The sequence below is a fragment of the Triturus cristatus genome, chromosome 9 (assembly GCF_964204655.1).
Source record: "Triturus cristatus chromosome 9, aTriCri1.1, whole genome shotgun sequence".
NCBI classification, from domain to species: domain Eukaryota; kingdom Metazoa; phylum Chordata; class Amphibia; order Caudata; family Salamandridae; genus Triturus; species Triturus cristatus.
The window spans coordinates 157568361-157588014 of NC_140592.1; the positions used below are offsets into that span (position 1 = coordinate 157568361).

General features: G+C 46.9%; 1 protein-coding gene across 3 annotated transcripts in view; it reads left to right on the forward strand.

Annotated features, from left to right (window-relative positions):
* CACNA2D3 (calcium voltage-gated channel auxiliary subunit alpha2delta 3) overlaps positions 1-19654 on the forward strand; it is a 2334275-nt gene that overhangs the window by 2258116 nt on the left and 56505 nt on the right. For 2 of the 3 annotated variants that reach the window (XM_085624637.1, XM_085624638.1), the window contains 2 exons: positions 1103-1155; positions 3542-3597. In XM_085624637.1, the coding sequence (XP_085480763.1) occupies positions 1103-1155; positions 3542-3597 (109 nt within the window). The remainder of the gene's footprint in view (positions 1-1102; positions 1156-3541; positions 3598-19654) is intronic. The other variant, XM_085624639.1, reaches the window with a different exon arrangement.

Sequence of the window (19654 nt, forward strand, 5' to 3'; positions counted from 1 at the left end):
ATTTTCTTAAACCTAAGACAAATGCATTATCCTCCATATGAAAGCAATAGTCTTTCGATTCAATACATTAATGCTTCATTGTCAAATCTCCAAAGCAAAATGTCATTTAATTTTCTATACAAAAGAAATATAAAGGACATGGACAATGCAAAGGAAAAGCATGAGTTACTGCTCTATATGAGCCCCAGGTCCAGTGGTAAAAAGGAGTACACAAGCATTACTAAAATACGCTACAAAGTGCAAAGTGTATCTTTTTCCACAGGGAATCCTTGTCTTGATAAATTTGATCAAATTGAAGCCTGTGTTAAATTCTTTCATTTAGACCATGCTAAGGCTGACAGTCTCCAAGAGCTGAATCCAAGTGGGCATTATTGTTTTTCAAAATTAAATTGCAGATTATAAATATGCATACAATGGATTTGCCTTTGGCATTATTTGCACGTACATTACCATACTGCAAAACATCACTGGTGCAGCCTTTGAGTACCATCAGCAAGTTTTGAAGATAGAGATTTTGAAAAGGCTCAATCAACCTTTCATTGTTAGATCTCCATTTGTGTAGTATCCTGCAAACTCTCTGCTCCTTAAGTCAATTAATTATAAGCTGTTCTTTTGGTTATTTGAAAAGCTTTTCATAAACTTTCAGCAATGACTGTTCATTCATAACTAGAAGTGTTTTCATCATTCTTTAGAGTCATCAATATTAGACATGCTGCTCATTAGTTTGCTAGATCTATAAGTTGGCTGCTAAAAATATTTGTCTTATATTGTTTCGACCCACCTTTATATGCACTTTAAATTCATATGTTTCCAGTTAACTGCAGCCACAGTACTTCTAATACTAGTCATATGTCTAAAATGTCAAATTCACTTGTGAATTACAATTTTTCAAACAAGGGCAATTTTTGTGTTTATAACTTTTAACTTGCCTTGATTTAATCATCTGCTTGAATCCGTTTTTTACTATGAAACTCACCATTTCATTCTTGATAATTGGCATTCAAATATTTTTCAATGTTTGAAAAAATGTAATTCTGTCATATGATGCTTCAGACAAAATATGCCTTTCACTTTTCTTATTAAACAAGTTACTTCTCTCCAGCCTTATAAAGCCTTCTTTGCTGCAGTAAAATGGATAATGACTGAACTTATATTGTAAGTAGAATTTGTACAAATTTGTAGCACATTTGAACTCTGCTTTGAATGCAAACAGTTGATTCCGCTTATAAGAACACCATGTGGAGAAAAAAGTACTATTATTGGGTTAAGATCATTTTTAGAATGGGAATAATGGGTTTTTTTAAAACAAAATAGCTGAAGCTGGATGTGTTGATAACTGGAAATCTGTAAGTGGAATCCACTGCAATTTTATTTGAGTAAATACACATCCATGGCATCTTCAATAGCATATTCAAACTTTCATTTAATGCTAACTCCTATATCAACATCCTTGGAAATAGTGCATAAATGAACCGATTCAACTGCAACATAAATCTCATTACTCACTGTCCATTTCTTGTTTTTTGTTTCTGCGAAGACGTATCATATGTGAATTTAACTCATAGATTGGTGGTACGTTTTAACAAACATTCTGGCCTTTGTGATATTACTGAAACTAGGCAGCTTGTTGTTTGATAAGCAGGCCATCTTTTGCTGATTGAAAATGTCTGTGTGATTTGATGTACAGTAATTTTTAAAAGTGGGGCCTGATTTACAAAGGTAACATTCATATAAATTTACTACAAAAGTGTAACGTGCATATCTCCACCCCAGAGTAATGCCACTGGCTTACTCTTGTGATGGTGGGTGACACCCCTCCTCCTTATGACCCTCCCTAAATCTCACTTACCTCTCCCTAATCTCATCCCTGTTTGTAGTAAACCTGTCCCTTTTCCCACCCACTCCCTCTGGTCCTCCTTACATTTACTACTAAAACCTATACGTAAGCGTGCAGATACTCCACAGTTGGGTGAAGAACTCCACACAAATAAGTGTAGGTAATGTGGAGACATAAAACTCTGCACATAATTTGTGAACTGTAATTTGGCGTACATTTCCTATTACTAAAGAACGTACTACAAAGTGCAGTTTGTGAATCATGCTGTTAGTATTTAATGCCAAAAGAATCTTCTATGACATTTCAATATTTACCATGACTGATGCTAATATGTTCAAATGGAAGTGCTTCACTGATTTCTATAAACTGTCATTTCAAATGTTTCATCACTACAAAAAAAGTCCTAAATGTTTTAGATACATTTGATATATTTTTATTTTATAGACAAGCGACTCATATAGAACAAAACAATGCTTTTTGTGTGCAGTAAGTAAGCAACCAAACAGTGAAATTTTACCTAATACATACATTAAATTAAACACAGGACCACTTGCTTGTTTTATTTTTTTGCTAAAGTCCATTGAATGTGTTATGGTTAGTCAAAAATCCTAGCTATTTTTCAAAGGTTTTTGAAATGTTGTAACATAGATTTAGAGATGTCCTTTAGCTGTCCTGAATTAGCCCAAACCAAACTGATAAGGGCCATTTGGAGAAATTGGTCGATGTTCACCATTTCAGCTTAGACTACAATTTTAAAGAAGCATGCAAGGCAACATTGTCATCATGATTCTGAATGATTTGTGGTGGAATTAGGGGTGGTCTGGTCCCAGTGCAAGTACGACCAGTCTGAAAACAAGTAAACAAAAAGCTTTGCTGAAATGCAGTGTGAAATAAAACCAAAACGTTTGACGTGTAGCGAATAGAATTTTCTCGTTCCCACAAGAGAGGAGTTAAACATTCTGTATATCTTTGTACGAGATGCATGTATTTAATGTTTTCTAAACCAAATTGTCAGAAAATGATTTTGTGATTTGCTAACTTTAAATCTCTTCACTGCCTTATTATTAGTTCTAAGTTATCAAAAAAGAACTGACAGATGTGTTTATGTTTAGAATAAAATTAAAATAGTTACTATAGCAGTAAGAAAAACTGGTGTCATCGTAAATAAGTAATTTATTTAGTCAGTAGTGCTCTGTAAGCATGATTAATATTGCCTGTGCTGTCTTCTAGGTTTGCCATGCTAATGTATAATTTTAGCTTCTTCTCCAAATGATTAATGTTTGGAAGATGGTTTCAAATCACATTGACCACAAAGAGCTTAGAAATCTTAATCAAGTTGTCATAGTAAATCTCTTGAGTGTATTTATTTGGGAAAAACATGTGAATACATGTGTATTTATATTTGAACGCCGAGCCACTGCTAATAAGTGACCACAAGTGCTGGCAAAAAATGAACATTTTCTTTTTTGAAGTTCTGGGCAGAGCAAAGGGAGTGTTTTATTTGTGTTTATGTTACGGAGCTAGGAAAGTTCTAACCATATGCCATTTTGCTAGGAAATCTAAATGCGTGCTGAAAAATAATTATACATTATGGTTAAATAATTATTACGTAATTTTGCTGCTATGTTTAAGTCGTATTTGTTTTAAAACTTTCAGGAAAGTTGACCTGTGATTGATAACAGTACATCTTACCCATTTGTTTAGGTTTCTGGTGGAATTCAATCTATGCAATTTGTGGCACTCCGATCTGTCAGTTAAAGGTAAGAACTACGTACTCACCATTTTATATAAAATGACAATGCTTTTTGTTAAATGGTCTAAGAAAAATGCTCAGCTTAGTGCCTGTGTTTGGGAATACGACTATTGAACCATTTTCAAGTGTAACACATAGGGCCCGATTACAAGTTTAAGATACACAATTGATGGACAGAATCCAGAACAAATCAAAACATTCACCCCAGTCAAGAGATCTGGGTTAAATCCATCATTCTTTTGCTCACCATGCCACCCCTATTTAGACTTGGCCATATGCAAATCAGTCTTGACCCTGTGCCTCATGGGAACAGTCCAGCCCGACCTGCCAAGTCAGGTCCTCCCTGGACCGAAAACAAGCATCCTATCACCGGTTTTGGGGTTTCACCCCTCTTCAGCCAGGTTAGCTTGATTTCAGTGGCAAAGTGAGCCCAGAACCAACGTCTGGGCATACCTGGCGCACTGAGGGTGAGAAAGCAAAAGACACAAAATTGATGGACGGAATGCAGAACAAATCAAAACATTCACCTCCAGTCAAGAGATCTGGGTTAAATCCATCTTTCTTTTGCTCACCATGCCACCCCAGTTTAGACCTGGCCATATGCAAAAAAGTCTTGACCCTGTGCCTCATGGGAACAATCCAGCCCGAACTGCCAAGTCAGGTCCTCCCTGGACCGGAAACAAGCATCCTAGGATCGGTTTCGGGGTTTCACCCCTCTTCAGCCAGGATAGCTTAATTCCAGTGGCACAGTGAGCCCAGGACCCAAGTCTGGGCATACCTGGCGCACTTAGGGCAAGAAAGCAAAAGACACACAATTGATGGATGGAATGCAGAACAAATCAAAACATTCACCCACAGTCAAGAGATCTAGGTTAAACCCATCATTCTTTTGCTCACCATGCCACCCCAGTTTAGACGTGTGGGACGGGTATGCCCAGATGTGGGTCCTGTGCTCTCCATGCCACTGGAATCAAGCTATCCTGGCTGAAGAGGGGTGAAACCCCGAAACCGGTCCTAGGATGCTTGTTTTCAGTCCAGGGAGGACCTGGCTTGGCAGTTCGGGCTGGACTGTTCCCATGAGGCACAGGGTCAAGACTAATTTGCATATGGCTGGGTTCAAACTGGAATGGCACGGTGAGCAAAAAAACTATGGATTTAGGCCCAGATCTCTGTACTGGCATGAATGTATGACATTGTTCTGCATTCTTTCCATCAACTGTTGTTTTTGCATTTGTCACCCTGATCCCAAGTTTGACAGTGCGTTGGCGGGACCACCCCTCCGTCGAACCGCCTAACCCGCGTGAGAACCGCTTGTCGTATTGTGACTTTTTTAGTCATTGGTGGGAGATTCTTTGGTGTTTCCAATGCAGAGAACGGCGGTTCCCTGGCGTAGTTGACAGTCCTAGGGCGGCACGACCATCAAGGTCATAATGTGGAGGTTGGATGACCGCCGCTGCCACCCCACCACAAGTAGACTCGTAATTAGGCCCATAGTGTACACTTGCTAAGATTTACATGAGCTGAAATCTATTGGATAATTGGCAAATGTACCTCTCTGGGATAATAATAGAACAAGTGTTTGGACTATATACACGACTGATATCTTTGTAAGTTGTGGTTTGGTTTTTCAAATTGAGAGGTGACACAGTTTTCTAATTATTGATACTCAGAACAAGACAGATGTCATTCTAATTATTACCTGTGGAAACAAACCATTGAGGCAGCATGTAGCCTTTGATACAGGATTTTTACTAAGTACATAGAAACCTACTTTCTCAATTGCGACAAACAGAAGCCTTTCTTGTAGTTTACACAATATTTTGAGGTACAGATTACAGAATGTGCCCCCGTATTTCACAAAGAATAGTAATACAAGTAGTTTGTACACTGGGGAGGTGTCTGGCAATTTAGAAAGGAGAATAGGTATTTATTGTAATGATTATGTGTGATGGGTGATCAAATGCCTAAAATATAAAAGTCTAAATATACATTTAAAAACATCCGCAAAATATAGATGTCATGTAAATCTTTCATTATTATCAATGACGTTTGATGGCTGTTCTCAGCTTTAGGTCAAAGGGGGATAGCAGATGTTTGAGGCCTTGATTATGAGTGTAAGTGCACATGTAGAGAGAGAGAGGTAATAAACCAAGGCATACCCTCCATACAGATACATCTTTAAATAATAAAAGCCTGGGTCTCATTATTGAAAGGAATTTCCAAAACCTGAAGGGATTTTAAAGAATTTGGAAGGATCGCATTATCCACATCTTATTGTGGCAGGCTTCATCATAGGTGATCTATCCACACCAAGGTAGGTTATTACCACCTTAGTGGACTTGACCAGTGATGGGAATTCTCATATAAGTTAGTCCTGAATAGTCGTAGGGTTCCAGATAGAACTTAAAAATATCTTACGGTGTACCCAGGGAATTTCCTTTACTTATCAAGAACCTTAGACATTATTAGAAAAAACAGGTTTTGGATGTTTGATGAATTTCAATGATTAATTTAACCTGAAAGTTATGCCAACATATTTCAGCTGTGTTCATAGCCCGTGTGCGTCTCCAGCTTTCGTTAAAGAAAAAACAAGTTTGGGATATTTGATGAATATAAATGATTAACCTACCCTGAAAGTTTTGCCAACATGTGTGTTCATAGCCCATGTAAGTCTCTGGCCTTTGTCAGGGCGCCTACAGTCCCTGACTATCCATACACCGGTGCCATGCACTAACAGGAGGCCTGATGCTCTCATACCTGCTTCTCATGTCCTGAGAAGCACTTGCAGGAAAATTGTGTTACAGAAAGAAATGTGTTATATGTAATTCATGAATCCACATTGGTGCAAATCACCAGTGACTCGTAGACACTGCACATCTCAAGGACTATAATGGCATAACAGTGAGTTGTGAGCTATATTTCACTGCAAACGAATACTGCACTTTTGATCATACATGTGCTTTCAAATCCACACGTTCATTAAAACTTACTCTAACTTTAGGGCAGGTTCAGGATTGCTTGTCAGATCTGGGCGGCACTCCCCTTTAGTCACATTATGATAAAAAATGTAAATAAAGACCATATAGGTTATAGGTAAAACAAACTTTCTTCTGATGAGTTGGTCCCTTCTACTGCCCGATTAGATATAAATAAGTGATGACATATATAGTAAAAGTAGATGAGCATACATAAAGGTTTATATGGATTTTTAGGTTCAGCCACTATATGCCATATCTTGGGTCGATGCTGCAGGATTGTGGAAGACTGTAGCACAGATAGAGATCCACATATGAAAAACAAACAACTGTTTTCTTGGTCTCATGTGCTCAAACAAACTATGCTATATCAAACAGGCTTGATTTTGCTGGAATGTTCAAGACAGTAATACTGATAAAAAACCACAAAGGACAAACAAACACAAAAGGTTACAAGTGCAATAATTTGTGCAGCACCAATTGAGACAAACACACAATTACAGGCCTTGGCCACCTTAATCGTTTTGTGTAGGGTAATATGAACAGATGCTAGCCTTACAAATCCCTTTGCCTGAATGCCCTGGATTTCACGGAGCCTGGTTTTGACATGAATGAGTCCACGCCCCCTAAGCATGGTGAGATCTTGTGGCTGCACATTGCCCAAAAAAGTCTATGGCTGTTGGGTAATAAAGTCCCTCTTTATACTACAGGCACTTTTCTTGATCTTCTCATATATATCTATAAAAAAATAATGTATATTTTAGCAGAGATTACGGCTCAGCTGAAATCAACACCATCTGCCTTTTTTCAGTTTTTAGCCTGTATGTACACCTCTTGGAAAAAAAGCCCTTGGGTTACACATGTTGGGCAAGAGCTTTCGTACAGTATTTGGGGGAGAGTAATATGAAGTGTTTTTACAGCTGCCCCATAACCATTTTTTTATGGGGATATAGGCGAGTATCTTGAACAATAGTCTAGGTATATCGATGAAAGTGGAAGGTATGCCATTGCAATTACTTATATATTTGAATATCATCTCTCTGGTGTCGCCAATATTGCAAGGTGCATCCTTACTATTCAAGAGTTAACTGTCCAGTATGAATTATTGAACTGGAAAGTATTAGGTGACATTCCTTACTGACAAGTTGTTTAACCCCTTCGTGGTGGCAGGAATTCCGCCGCGGCGCTGGGGGGGTTTGGGGGCAGTTGCAGTGGCGCTGTGCTCGTGACGGAACCACTCCGTCACGAGTCACGGGTGAGCTGTGCTCATGACGGAGTGGTTCCGTCACGTCTCCGCCCACTGCGCTAATCGCCCGCACAGGCGGGGAATTAGCGCCGCGTGGGCGGAGCGGCCGCCAACGGCCGCAGCATGACGGAACCACTCCGTCATGAGCACAGCGCACCCGTGGCTCATGACGGAGTGGTTCCGTCATGAGCACGGAAAGGGTTAAATAAATATGTTCTCTGTGTTGGACTGCAAGTTTACTGTCATCATATGTCTAAAGACACTTCAATAGCTTGACAATGGTTTGTGCATATGTAATTAGCTGGGTCCATTGTATGTCATCATTCAGAATCAAGACCAAAATGTGTAGATGGTAAATCCAGTTCTGTTTAAAATAGAGCAATTTAGATTTCATCTTCTCTGTATTTTGGGTCAGTTTGTTGATCAAATATAATTTTGGGTTGTCTTCTGAGTGTTGCTTTCTAATAAATGCCTTGTTAATTTTGCTGTTGTTTTTCTGCATCTTATTGTACTTCTGTGTTCATTTATCCTTATTCTGACTTTTTGTGACATTATTCCTATGTACTTGAGGCTGCATGGGCAGATGATCATGTAGATCGCATTTTTCAAAATACAGTTGATGAGGTGCTTCAGATAACAGGGACTGAGTAGTTCTTTCCGTTTTTTTGTCAATGGACAAATATTACAATGACCACACGGGAAATGACCCAAGAGCGAAGAGTGATTTCATGTTGATTACAATGTATTTTGTAGAACAATTGCCTTAAGTCTTCTGTGAACTAATAGGTCTTTTAATAACATACCCCAACTGAATGAGAACATAGATTTTTCATATCTTAATGGACCGAATGTGTTAATTCTCCAGTGGTTGCTAATTATTTTTTTTAATGATTTGACTGTATTTAATATGTGGTGACACAGAATAGGAGGTCTGGCTCAGACTTCTGGAATGATTGGAGTTATTATTTTTTTAAGGACTCCCTTTCCCTAAGTTTTTTGGCTAAATTGCATGCATGATTTTTACGGTCACTTTTCTCTGTATAATTACTTCTAAGTCTAGGGAATTGAATGACCGGTAAGCTATCTCTCAATGAATTTGCTTGGAAACTGCTATACCTAAGAAGTTTGTTGTTGTCCATTGGCTTGTGTTATTGTGTGTTTGTACATATAAGTCCAAGAAGGATATCGCCTTTCTGCTCATAGTCATAGTGAATTTAAGAAATTAATTCCTATCAACCAGTTCCTAAATTTTAGAGCCTCATTCTCATCGATGTATTGTTTACAAATTAGAATATTGTTGGAAAATGGATTGGACTGACTCACGATGTGTGTGATTTCAAAATTATGAACATACAAGCACACTATGCTGGGGCAAATGTGCTAACTGTGGAAGTGTCATGCACTTGTAGGTAAAAGTCATCCTCAATTATGAAATCATTTCTCATAATTACCATGTGTGTGCAGTCTAATACAAAATCAACCAGGGAAACGTAACCCCAATTGGTACCCCACACTAATCTGTCAAGGACAATTCATCTTGTGGAATACTTGTATACAAAGCCTCCCCATCCATTGTTATAAGTATTTCTGAATGTAGATCAAATGTAATTCCCTCGAAGGAGGAGCCTAGCGCGCAACCAAGATGGCCGCGTAGGTGCGAGGCTCCCGAGGACCTCCGCGACCTCCTGAATTAATCCTGGCGATATCCTGTCCTTGTTGAGGGGACTGTGTTGGGGAACCGGAGCTGAGGCGCCACCCGTTTTTTGGGCTCGAATCGGACCCCGAACGCCGGTGGGAGCGTCGATCGAAGGTTGCGGCCTTCTCCTCGCCGGCCCCCCGGATTGGAGTAGTGGGGCGATCCGGGGACAAAGTGAATAACAGCGGCGAGCGGGGCTGGGCGACTGGCGTACCCCGCACTTTCACTTTCGCTTTTGCGCCCTCCTAGCTCTCAAGCCGGGTCGGGCTGCGGAGCGGGGTGCGGTGGCCTTGTCCAGGAGCCCGGCTGACCCGCCGGCGGTGGGTTGACCCGCGGTTCGGTGGTCGCCCCTGCCCCCCCCCTGGCACCCGTGACTTGGTATAGCGGCCCGTTTGGGGAGCTTGGCACGACGGTGGAAGAGCCAGCATGTCCACCAAACAAGATGGCGACCGGGCGAAGGTGAAGACGACCCGCCGTGGCACAGCGCACCAGGCCAACAGTATGGACCGCTACACGCTTCAGAAGGGTTCTCCGGAGACATCGCGTGCATCCCCGGTGGGCCCGACGGAGGCATCTGCTCATCCGGTGGATCTGACCCTCCGGGACGTCATGGGCGCCATCGCAGAGATGAAGGCCTCGGTGGACCAGCGTTTCGACACCTTAGCGCAAAAAATAGACTCGGTCCTTGTGGATGTGAGCCTTGTGAGGGCAGACTTGTCCAAAACAAACGACCGAGTCGACTCCCTGGCCCACACCACAACGAGCCTCACGACAGACGTGGTGGCCCTCCAGAAGGAGGTGCGCCGGCTTGGCCAGGCGAGCGCCCTGATGGACCGGCGATTGGAGGACTCCGAGGGTCGGGCCCGGAGGAATAATGTCCGTATTGTGGGGGTTCCGGAGGGACGAGAGGCGGAGGCGGCGGATCTTTTCGTGGAAGATTTGATCCTGACCCATCTCCAGCCCCGGGGGCTGAGTAAGCTTTTTGCGGTGGAGCGTGCTCACCGGGTCCCCGGGGGCAGACCTAAGACTGGTGCCCCGCCGCGGCCGCTCATCGCCCGGATTTTTAATTTTCGGGACAGAGATGCTATCCTCCAGACCTCCAGGCAACAGGGACCGGTCAAGCTTGACAACATGGAGATACATTTCTACCCAGACTTTACTCCGGAGGTCCAGAAGCAGCGACAGAGCTTTCTTGGGGTTAAACGTCGCCTAAGGGACCTGAACCTCAAGTACTCAATGCTCTTTCCAGCCAAGCTGAGGGTAGAGGTGGATGGTCGCACGCACTTCTTCGACCGGCCCGAGGCGGCTGGGGACTGGCTGGACACTCTGCCTGGAGATCGGGGCCGGGGGGGCGGGGGGGGCGCGGCTGGCGAGGAGGGCCCGCCGGATCAGAATTGAGGGGTGACTGAATAGGCCTTGCTCTGGACGTTGTTCCTTCACCATTTATTGATTGCGTATGTTCCCCTCCTATGGAGGTTGCGTGGGGTCTGTTGGGGGCTTCCCTCCTCCTCTGGGGGACTAGTTAGTATTTTAGCTATGGGGCGACAGGCACACTGCACTTTGGGGGGGCTGTCTGGGCTCATGCAGGGGTGCAGGGAGGGGGGAGTTCTGTTGGGACCGGGGGGTGGGGGGGGTGTGTTGTTTGTTAGCACCGCAGGGCAAACCCGCTACTATGTTGTTGTTATTAGGATGCTCGATGGGGGACGACCGATTGATTCGACGTATGATGGGGGGTAGGGATTTGACTGTGTTGTCATGGAATGTTAACGGCCTGGGGGATAGGATTAAGCGTGGTGTGGTCCTGCAGTACTTAAAACGTATTTCACCAGATGTTGTCTTCCTGCAGGAGACGCACCTTATAGGTAACTCCTTTCATGCAATGAATCGGCGGGGATATCGTTTGGTGGCACATTCCGGCTTCACCTCGGGCTCGCGGGGGGTGGGTATTATGATCAAGAACTCGCTCCCGTTGGAGATTGATGAGGTGCGCCATGATGAGAGGGGACGCTACACGGTTCTGGTGGGAAGAATGGAGGGTAGAGTGTTTATCTTTATATCAGTGTACGTCCCGCCTGGGTTACAAGCCACCACATTCGCGGACCTGGGGCGCCTCCTTCTGGACCTTCCGAGTGGCCTGCTGGTGGTTGGAGGGGACTTTAATGCGGTAGCCTCTGGGTCTATGGATCGCCATCCCCCTAGGGACCTCCCCCGGGCACAGGCGTGGCTGCCCGGCCTTCTGGACACGCTGGGCCTGGTGGATTGCTGGCGATTAAAGCATCCCGCATTGCGACAGTACACCTTCCACTCGGGTGCCCATGGTAGCCTCTCGCGGCTTGATTACATCCTTGTCCCGGCGGCCCATGCAGGGAGGGTGGGGGAGGTGCGCCATCTAGCGCGGGGTATCTCAGACCACTCCCCATTGTTGTTGCATTTCGATGTCTTCCCGAGGGGGGATGGCAGGGTGGCCCCAATCAATGCATGGTATTTGCGCGACCCCACCATTCGTGCCGATTTGATCAAATCCTTACAGCGATATTTCGACGAGAATGTGGGGTCGGTCTCTTCCGCCATCTCCCTGTGGGAGGCTTTCAAGGTAGTCCTTAGAGGGGAGGCCCTCTCCTTTATCTCCCATGCCCGGCGGCTCGAGCGGGAGGAGGTGACCCGGGTAGAGGCCGAGATTGCAGAACTGGAGGGTGACCTGGGGAGCGGGGTAACAGACGCCAAGTTGCATGTTCTACACCTAAAGCAGGCGGCCTATCGGGCCCTCGTCACGGAGGCGGCCAGGGGCCTCAGTAGAGAGCAGCAGGGGCGATTGTATGATGTGGGGGATAAGGCTGGCAAATTGATTGCGTGGTTGGATAAGAGGGAGAGAGCGAGCCGCGTGGTGCCTTTGATTGAGAGTGTTGATGGTGCGTGTGTCACCGAGCCGGAAGCCATTGTCTCCTGCTTCGCGGATTATTTCCGCGAAGTCTACTCCCCGGTTTCCCCCTGCTCGGAGGAAGATTCCCATGCCCTGCTTCGGGACATCGCACTGCCCTCCCTAACGGTGGAGGACAGGGATTCGCTGGACGCCCCTCCCACCGCGGACGAAATTGCCTTGGCTATTCGCTCGGTTGCATCCGGCAAGGCCATGGGCCCCAATGGTATTCCCATCGAGCTCTACAAGCTACGCCCGGATGTGTTGGCGCCCCACCTGCGCGCGATGTTTCTGGCGGCCCACTCGCAGGGTTCCCTCCCGCCGGACCAGCGCCTGGCCACAATTGTGGTGATCCACAAGGAGGGGAAGCCCCGTGAACGGGTCACATCCTATAGGCCGATTTCGCTTTTGAACGCGGAGCCCAAAATCCTTGCCAAGGTGTTGGCCAACCGGTTGGTTGGCGTGGTGGGCGACCTGGTCCACCAAGACCAATCTGGCTTTATACCGCACCGCAACACGGCGCTCAATCTGCGGCGCTTGCACGGGGTGCTCGCGCGTGTCCCATTTGTGCGGGAGCCGGCCATCTTGGCGTCCTTGGACGCCACCATGGCGTTTGATACGCTTGAATGGCCATACATCTGGGCGATGCTGGCGAAATTCGGGTTCGGCCCGGGTTTCATTAGCTGGGTCAAATTGCTATATTCGGGCCCATTGGCGCAGGTGGTAGTGAATGGGCGAGTCTCGGCCCCATTCGCGCTGGGGAGGGGTACGCGACAGGGTTGCCCCCTGTCGCCTCTCCTGTTCGCCCTGGCCCTGGAGCCCCTGGCGGAGTGGCTGCGGTGGCACCCTTCTATCCGTGGTCTCCGCTGGACCCCCGAGCATGAGGACCGTGTGTCCCTCTACGCTGACGACATCCTTTTGTATCTCGCCTCCCCGCGTAAATCACTGATCGTCCTGGTTGATGTTTTGCGCTCATTCGGTCGCAACTCAGGCCTGGTCATCAACTGGGCGAAATCCTGTGTCTATGTGCTTTCCGGGGAGGCTCCGGCCCTACCACGGGACTGTCCGATCCAGATTGCCTCCCAAGGTTTTCGGTACCTGGGTATCTATATCACACTTGACCCGGAGGCCCGCTATGGGCGGAATTTGCTGCCCCCCCTCCAGCGCTTGAGGGAGGATGTGGTGCGCTGGCGGCGTCTGCCGCTCTCGCCGCTCGGCCGAGCGGCTTTGTTCAAAATGATGTCCCTGCCGCGATTCCTCTACGCCCTCCAGAATACTATGGACTTGGTCCCGGCACGCTATTTCCGTGAGGTGGAGGGCCTCCAGCGGCGCCTGTTCTGGGACGGGAGGCCGCGCATTGCTCTGGCTAAATTGACGCTCCCGTGGTACGATGGGGGGATCGCCCTCCCGGACATTAAACGGTATTACTGGGCCTCCCAACTAGCTGCAATTAATCATGGCCTTTATGGGCCCGCCTTGAACCCGGCATTTGAGATGGATAAAATGCTCCTACCCGGTGGCGATTACAATCGCGCGCTCTACTCTGGCGCGCCCGACTCCCGTTTGACGGGACCGACGCGTGTTATGGTGCGTGTCTGGCACGCGGCTAATGCAGCTATGGGGTGGAAGGACCGTTTGACCCGGGCGTCACCGCTGTATGCGTCTGAGAGGTTGGGCTCCCTATGGACGTCGAAGGGCTTCGAGAAGTGGGACACGATAGCAATCAGCACGGTGGGAGATCTCTGGACGAGGGGGGGATTCAAAACTTTTGAGACGCTGCAGGCGGAGTTTCAGCTGCAGGGCAGTGAGTACTTTCGGTACCTACAAGTCCGCCATGCGCTGGGCTCCGTCTTCCCGGACGTCGCATCCATTCCGGAGTCTTCCCCCCTGGAGGACAGAGTGCTGGACGGCCATGTACCGGACAGCACGATCTCCCTCATATACAAAAAACTGATCAACGATAGATCGTGCCTGCTGACTAGTCTCCGCGAGGCCTGGGTTGCCGACGGGCTGGAGCTGGACGACGAGGATTGGATTTCCGCGGTGGCCTCTCCGAAAGAGGTGGCCATCCCGGCTCGCCTTCGTTTCGTCCAGCTCAAGATCCTTCACCGGGTTTACGTGACGGGGCCAAGGCTTCTGCGTATGGGTTTTGCTGGTGACGGACTGTGTAAGCGTGGCTGTGGTGCGCTGGCGACTTTCATGCATATACTGTGGGAGTGCCCGAAGGTGGAGCGATTCTGGCGTGGTGTGCATGAGGTCCTGCGTGTGGTTACGCGTGTCGCGCTGCTGCCTGAAGCGAGGAGATGCTTGCTGAATGTATGGGAACCGAATGACTATTCGGTCCCGCAGACGCGGTGGGTGACTCTGGGATACATGATAGCTAAGCGTGACATTGCTCAATTGTGGGGATCCCAGAGGCCCCCTGCGGTGTCGGCCTGGAAAGAGCATATGGATTGGTGTATGTTTCGTGAAAAGGTGGTGTATGTGGCGAGGGGTAAGCCTGGGGCGTGGGTGAAACTCTGGGGCCCCTGGAACGCCTACCGCGGGGGTATTTGTGAGCCACCACTGCTACCGGCTGCCTCGCCTGCTCCGTCTCCCTAGACGGCCCCCCCCCCTCGGCCGCGGGCACGCGGTCCCCCAGTCCCTGGCCTACTCCCATTCCCCTCCGCAGAGTTCTGCTGCTGGTTTGGATCCCCCACTTATGGAGCACGTGCTGTCACTTTGGATCTCGGGTTGCCTTGCGGGTGTGGTTTTTTGGTGTTGTTTATTTCAAGAAAAGGGAACCGTACTGTGGGCTTGGAGCTGTGTGGCCTGCACCATTGATTACTCCTGTTTCACTGCTCTGCACTGCCGAGAGACTTTTACTGTATGTATGCAATATGCTTTTGTTATTCTAGCGGCCGGCCGGGTGGTTGTAGGCCCATACCTGTAACTTTTACAACCTGCAATAAACGGTTTAAAAAAAAAAAAAAAAAAATGTAATTCCCTCCAGAGTATTAAGAATGCCCTTGGTGTCTTTCACTTTAGGAGGCAGTTTCAAGACGAGAGGTCCTAAAAATGGTCTGGAAATGTTGACAAAGGCCCTAAGACAGATTCTATGCCCAACACAATCAGTTTCCTGGTGCAGGAAATTTTCCCTTGAGCACTTTAGGCAAGATGTAAATCACAGTGTTGATTACAAGTGCCTGGGTGTTGCATTTGAGATTTATCACACATCATAAAATCCAACACTGCTGTTTTCGGGTAAATTAATTATCACTTATTCTTTGCTCTGCCATCAAACATTGCATTTACCATGCAGATTGTTTTCCCAACTACAAAAGAAACTACATGTCCTGATATTTAACTTTGGTAAATATTGACATGTTTTGCTGACCAAAGTGTATATGGGATGCATGCTTTATCATGTAATGCACGGTTACCACAAAATCCACACAACTCGTATATCTGCAACCCCTTTTCAAACAGAGTTTTTTCAGGGGGTCAGAATTTAATGAGTAACTTGTAACAACATTTTCACCTAAATAAAGAGCCCTTACATGCAAACTAGGAGAACAATACATTGGCTTTGTAAAAACCACATTTTCCAAGGCAAGAAATCTTGCTTACAATTACATTTCATGACTAAAACATTCAAAAAGCCTGCTATATCGAAAAAACCCCCAAAAAAACAACGAGTTGGATTCTGTTTGCAATGCTTTTATCAGATGAGGAATTTAATGTGTGATGTTTTAGTGTATGTGAGAAACTGGGTTGATGGTTAAATGGGGTGTTAACCCTGGTCAAGCGACAACCGTAATCCCTGTCCGGTGAACCACAAAAATCACTAAATTAACATGTGCATAACCCTCTGGTAGTCCTGGGTTCAAGCAACAGAATGGGTCTAAAGCAAGAAGGCAGGCCTCAAAGGGTCCCAGGCAGGCGGCAGTCCTTCCAGGTGCCACAAAGCAGTCTTGAGGGGTACACAGCCAGCTATAGCAGCGGCAGTCTTCTGAGAATCCTTCAGCAGTTCCAGAAAATAAACTGAAGAGTGGGTCTGAGGGTTCTGTTTGTATAACTGGTGCCATTTTTGACAAGGATGTTTCTAGAGAATTTTCTTTGAAGTTTCTTTACGATTCCTGACTTGCCTCCCTTAGCGCCAAGCTGGCTGCATGACAATGAAGTGGTGACAAGTCCTTTGTGTGAAGGCAGAGCACAGCCTATTCAGTGGCAAGTGGGGCTGTGCCAAACCCCGTCCTCATCGTACAAGTTGATGGCCAATGCAGGCACACATACTCTCTCTATTATGTGGCTGTCTGTGAGGAATAAACCAAGTCCAACGTCCTACTACACCCAGTCATGTAACCCAGGGACAGGCTGCATGCACCAAATGGTCAGTGTACCAAAACGCTAACTTTCTAAAAGCTGCATTTTTTAAATTGTAACTTAAAATTTGACAATACCAATGAAGAGGATTTTTTTATTACAATTTCTCTGACACAAAACATGTAAAACTTACCTGTTCCCAATCAAAAGTAAGCACTTAATAAATGTACTAAGGCAACTCAATGTACTCATATGTAGCGAAAAAATAATTTAGGAGCTTTGCACTAGAAGAACATGTAAAACTTAAAGATACGTGCCCATCCTTTTAATTACAATGCACCCTGGCCTTTGGGATACCTAGGACCTCCCCCAGGGGTGACTAATATTCAATAAAAGGGGAGTTTAAGGCATGGAAAAGGGGATTATATTGTCAAGTCAAATTGGTAGTTTAAAAGTGTATGCAGGGTGCAAAGGCAGGCCTGGGACATATTTTAAAGGGCTACTAAATTGGGTGGCACAAAAGGTACTGCAGGACTACTAGTGCCATTTAATTTACAGGCCTTGGGTATATGGTGTAACACTCTACACTGGACTTATAACTAAATTAAATATGTCAGTCATGTGTAAGACAATGTTATCATTGCTTAAAGGAGTGTGTGCAAGCACTTTAGCACTGGTTAGCAGTGGTAAAGTGCACAGAATCCAAGAGCTAACAAAAATTGATTTCAGCAAATAGTGGAAGGTAAAGGCAAAAGGTTTGGGGTGACCCTGCAGAGAGCTCCAAGTCCAACAGTGGACATTTAGATGTGAATAATTCGCTTTAATTTCGACCTGCCTGCTGCCTTGTTGACCTACCTGCCGTGAGGGGAACGGCCTGTCCAGCGGGGATATTTCTCCTCTCTTGCCTTCGCTCTGCTCGCGGACGCCTCCGCCACCGCCGTGAGGGCAACGGCGCACCGGAACTCCATTTCCCGGCTTCCCTGGAGAGCGGCGCTCGCGGTGACGACACCTGGCAGCGCGGGACTACTACATAGGCTGCCAGGTGTCACCGCAACGCGGGACGCTTTAATTTCGACCTGCCTGCTGCCTTGTTGACCTACCTGCCGTGAGGGGAACGGCCTGTCCAGCGGGGATATTTCTCCTCTCTTGCCTTCGCTCTGCTCGCGGACGCCTCCGCCACCGCCGTGAGGGGAACGGCTCACCGGAACTCCATTTCCCGGCTTCCCTGGAGAGCGGCGTTCGCGGTGACGACACCTGGCAGCGCCGGACTACTACATAGGCTGCCAGGTGTCACCGCAGCGCGGGACGCTTTAATTTCGACCTGCCTGCTGCCTTGTTGACCTACCTGCCGTGAGGGGAACGGCCTGTCCAGCGGGGATATTTCTCCTCTCTTGCCTTCGCTCTGCTCGCGGACGCCTCCGCCACCGCCGTGAGGGGAACGGCGCACCGGAACTCCATTTCCCGGCTTCCCTGGAGAGCGGTGCTCGCGGAGACGACACCTGGCAGCGCCGGACTACTACATAGGCTGCCAGGTGTCACCGCAGCGCGGGACGCTTTAATTTCGACCTGCCTGCTGCCTTGTTGACCTACCTGCCGTGAGGGGAACGGCCTGTCCAGCGGGGATATTTCTCCTCTCTTGCCTTCGCTCTGCTCGCGGACGCCTCCGCCACCGCCGTGAGTGGAACGGCGCACCGGAACTCCATTTCCCGGCTTCCCTGGAGAGCGGCGCTCGCGGTGACGACACCTGGCAGCGCCGGACTACTACATAGGCTGCCAGGTGTCACCGCAGCGCGGGACGCGCGCGGGCTGCACCCGGGAGAAGCCCGGGCCAAGTGCGGGACCGTCCTTGCCCTTCACTGACCGGAGCTGGACGGGGCGGGGCAACCCTTCCAAGTTGTGCCACTCCATCAGCGGTCACCCCAAGTTACGGTGGACTTTGCTTCCTAAACGGATTGTTTGTACTACTCCTGGTTGCTAACCCAGTTTCCCCTGTGGATTATTTGTTGGGCACGGCGGCAGTCGGCCCTTCTGGGATAAATTGCTTTTTCGGACTCTTGTTATGCTATTTAATGATCGTAAAGGCAGAGTAGCCAACGATCATTTTCTATCTTGTTAACAAGGTCAACGTTGACCACACAGGATTGGTCTGGGACTAGTTTGTGGCCGTTCACGATTGGACGAGGTTGGGCTTGTCCACAATCATTGGGTTTTCATCCCATTTCATTGTGTTTTTTATCGCAGAGGGCATCTACCTATTAATACAGATTGGGGTTTGTTATAGGCACTGCTTGTCTCAATATAACTTAATATGCCTCTAAGGTCCGGTAAGGATCGCACAGTTCAACTGCAAACTTCGAAGGGAATAGTTTCTGGTCCGCTTGATGCTTTTATAATTCGAGCAACTGGGATTTTAGAAAAAGAAATAGCATTGACTGAGAAAAGGCTTTCCCTAGACTTAGTTAGTGGTAAGCGCTCCTCTTTAGGTGCCCTTGCTACTATTTCTAGCCCTGTGGCCCAAGTCCCGTCTAATTGTTTACATTCAATAACGACGGAGGCACCAATGCATGCTGAGGGAGAAGGGGTGGGTTCCCTACATTCTCCAGACAATACTGATTTGAGTTTAGATGATATCCAGCATAGTGGGGCCCAAGATAGAGGTACAGATAGAGTGGACACAATCATTAATTTGGTGTCGAATCCACCGGAAGCGATTGATTCTTTTAGAAAAAAAGACTGTAAAAGGAAAAATATTCTGAGCAATCATGGGGGGAGAGCACAGAAGCTGTTTAAATTAAATGTTTCTAATAGTACTTGTGCAGCTGGTTCGTTGCTGCCCACTGCTATGCAACCCCCCCCGGTACTTCCAAATGTATTGTGCCCCACTCTAACCTCTATTGGTTCATCAGATCCTTGCCCTACTTGTCT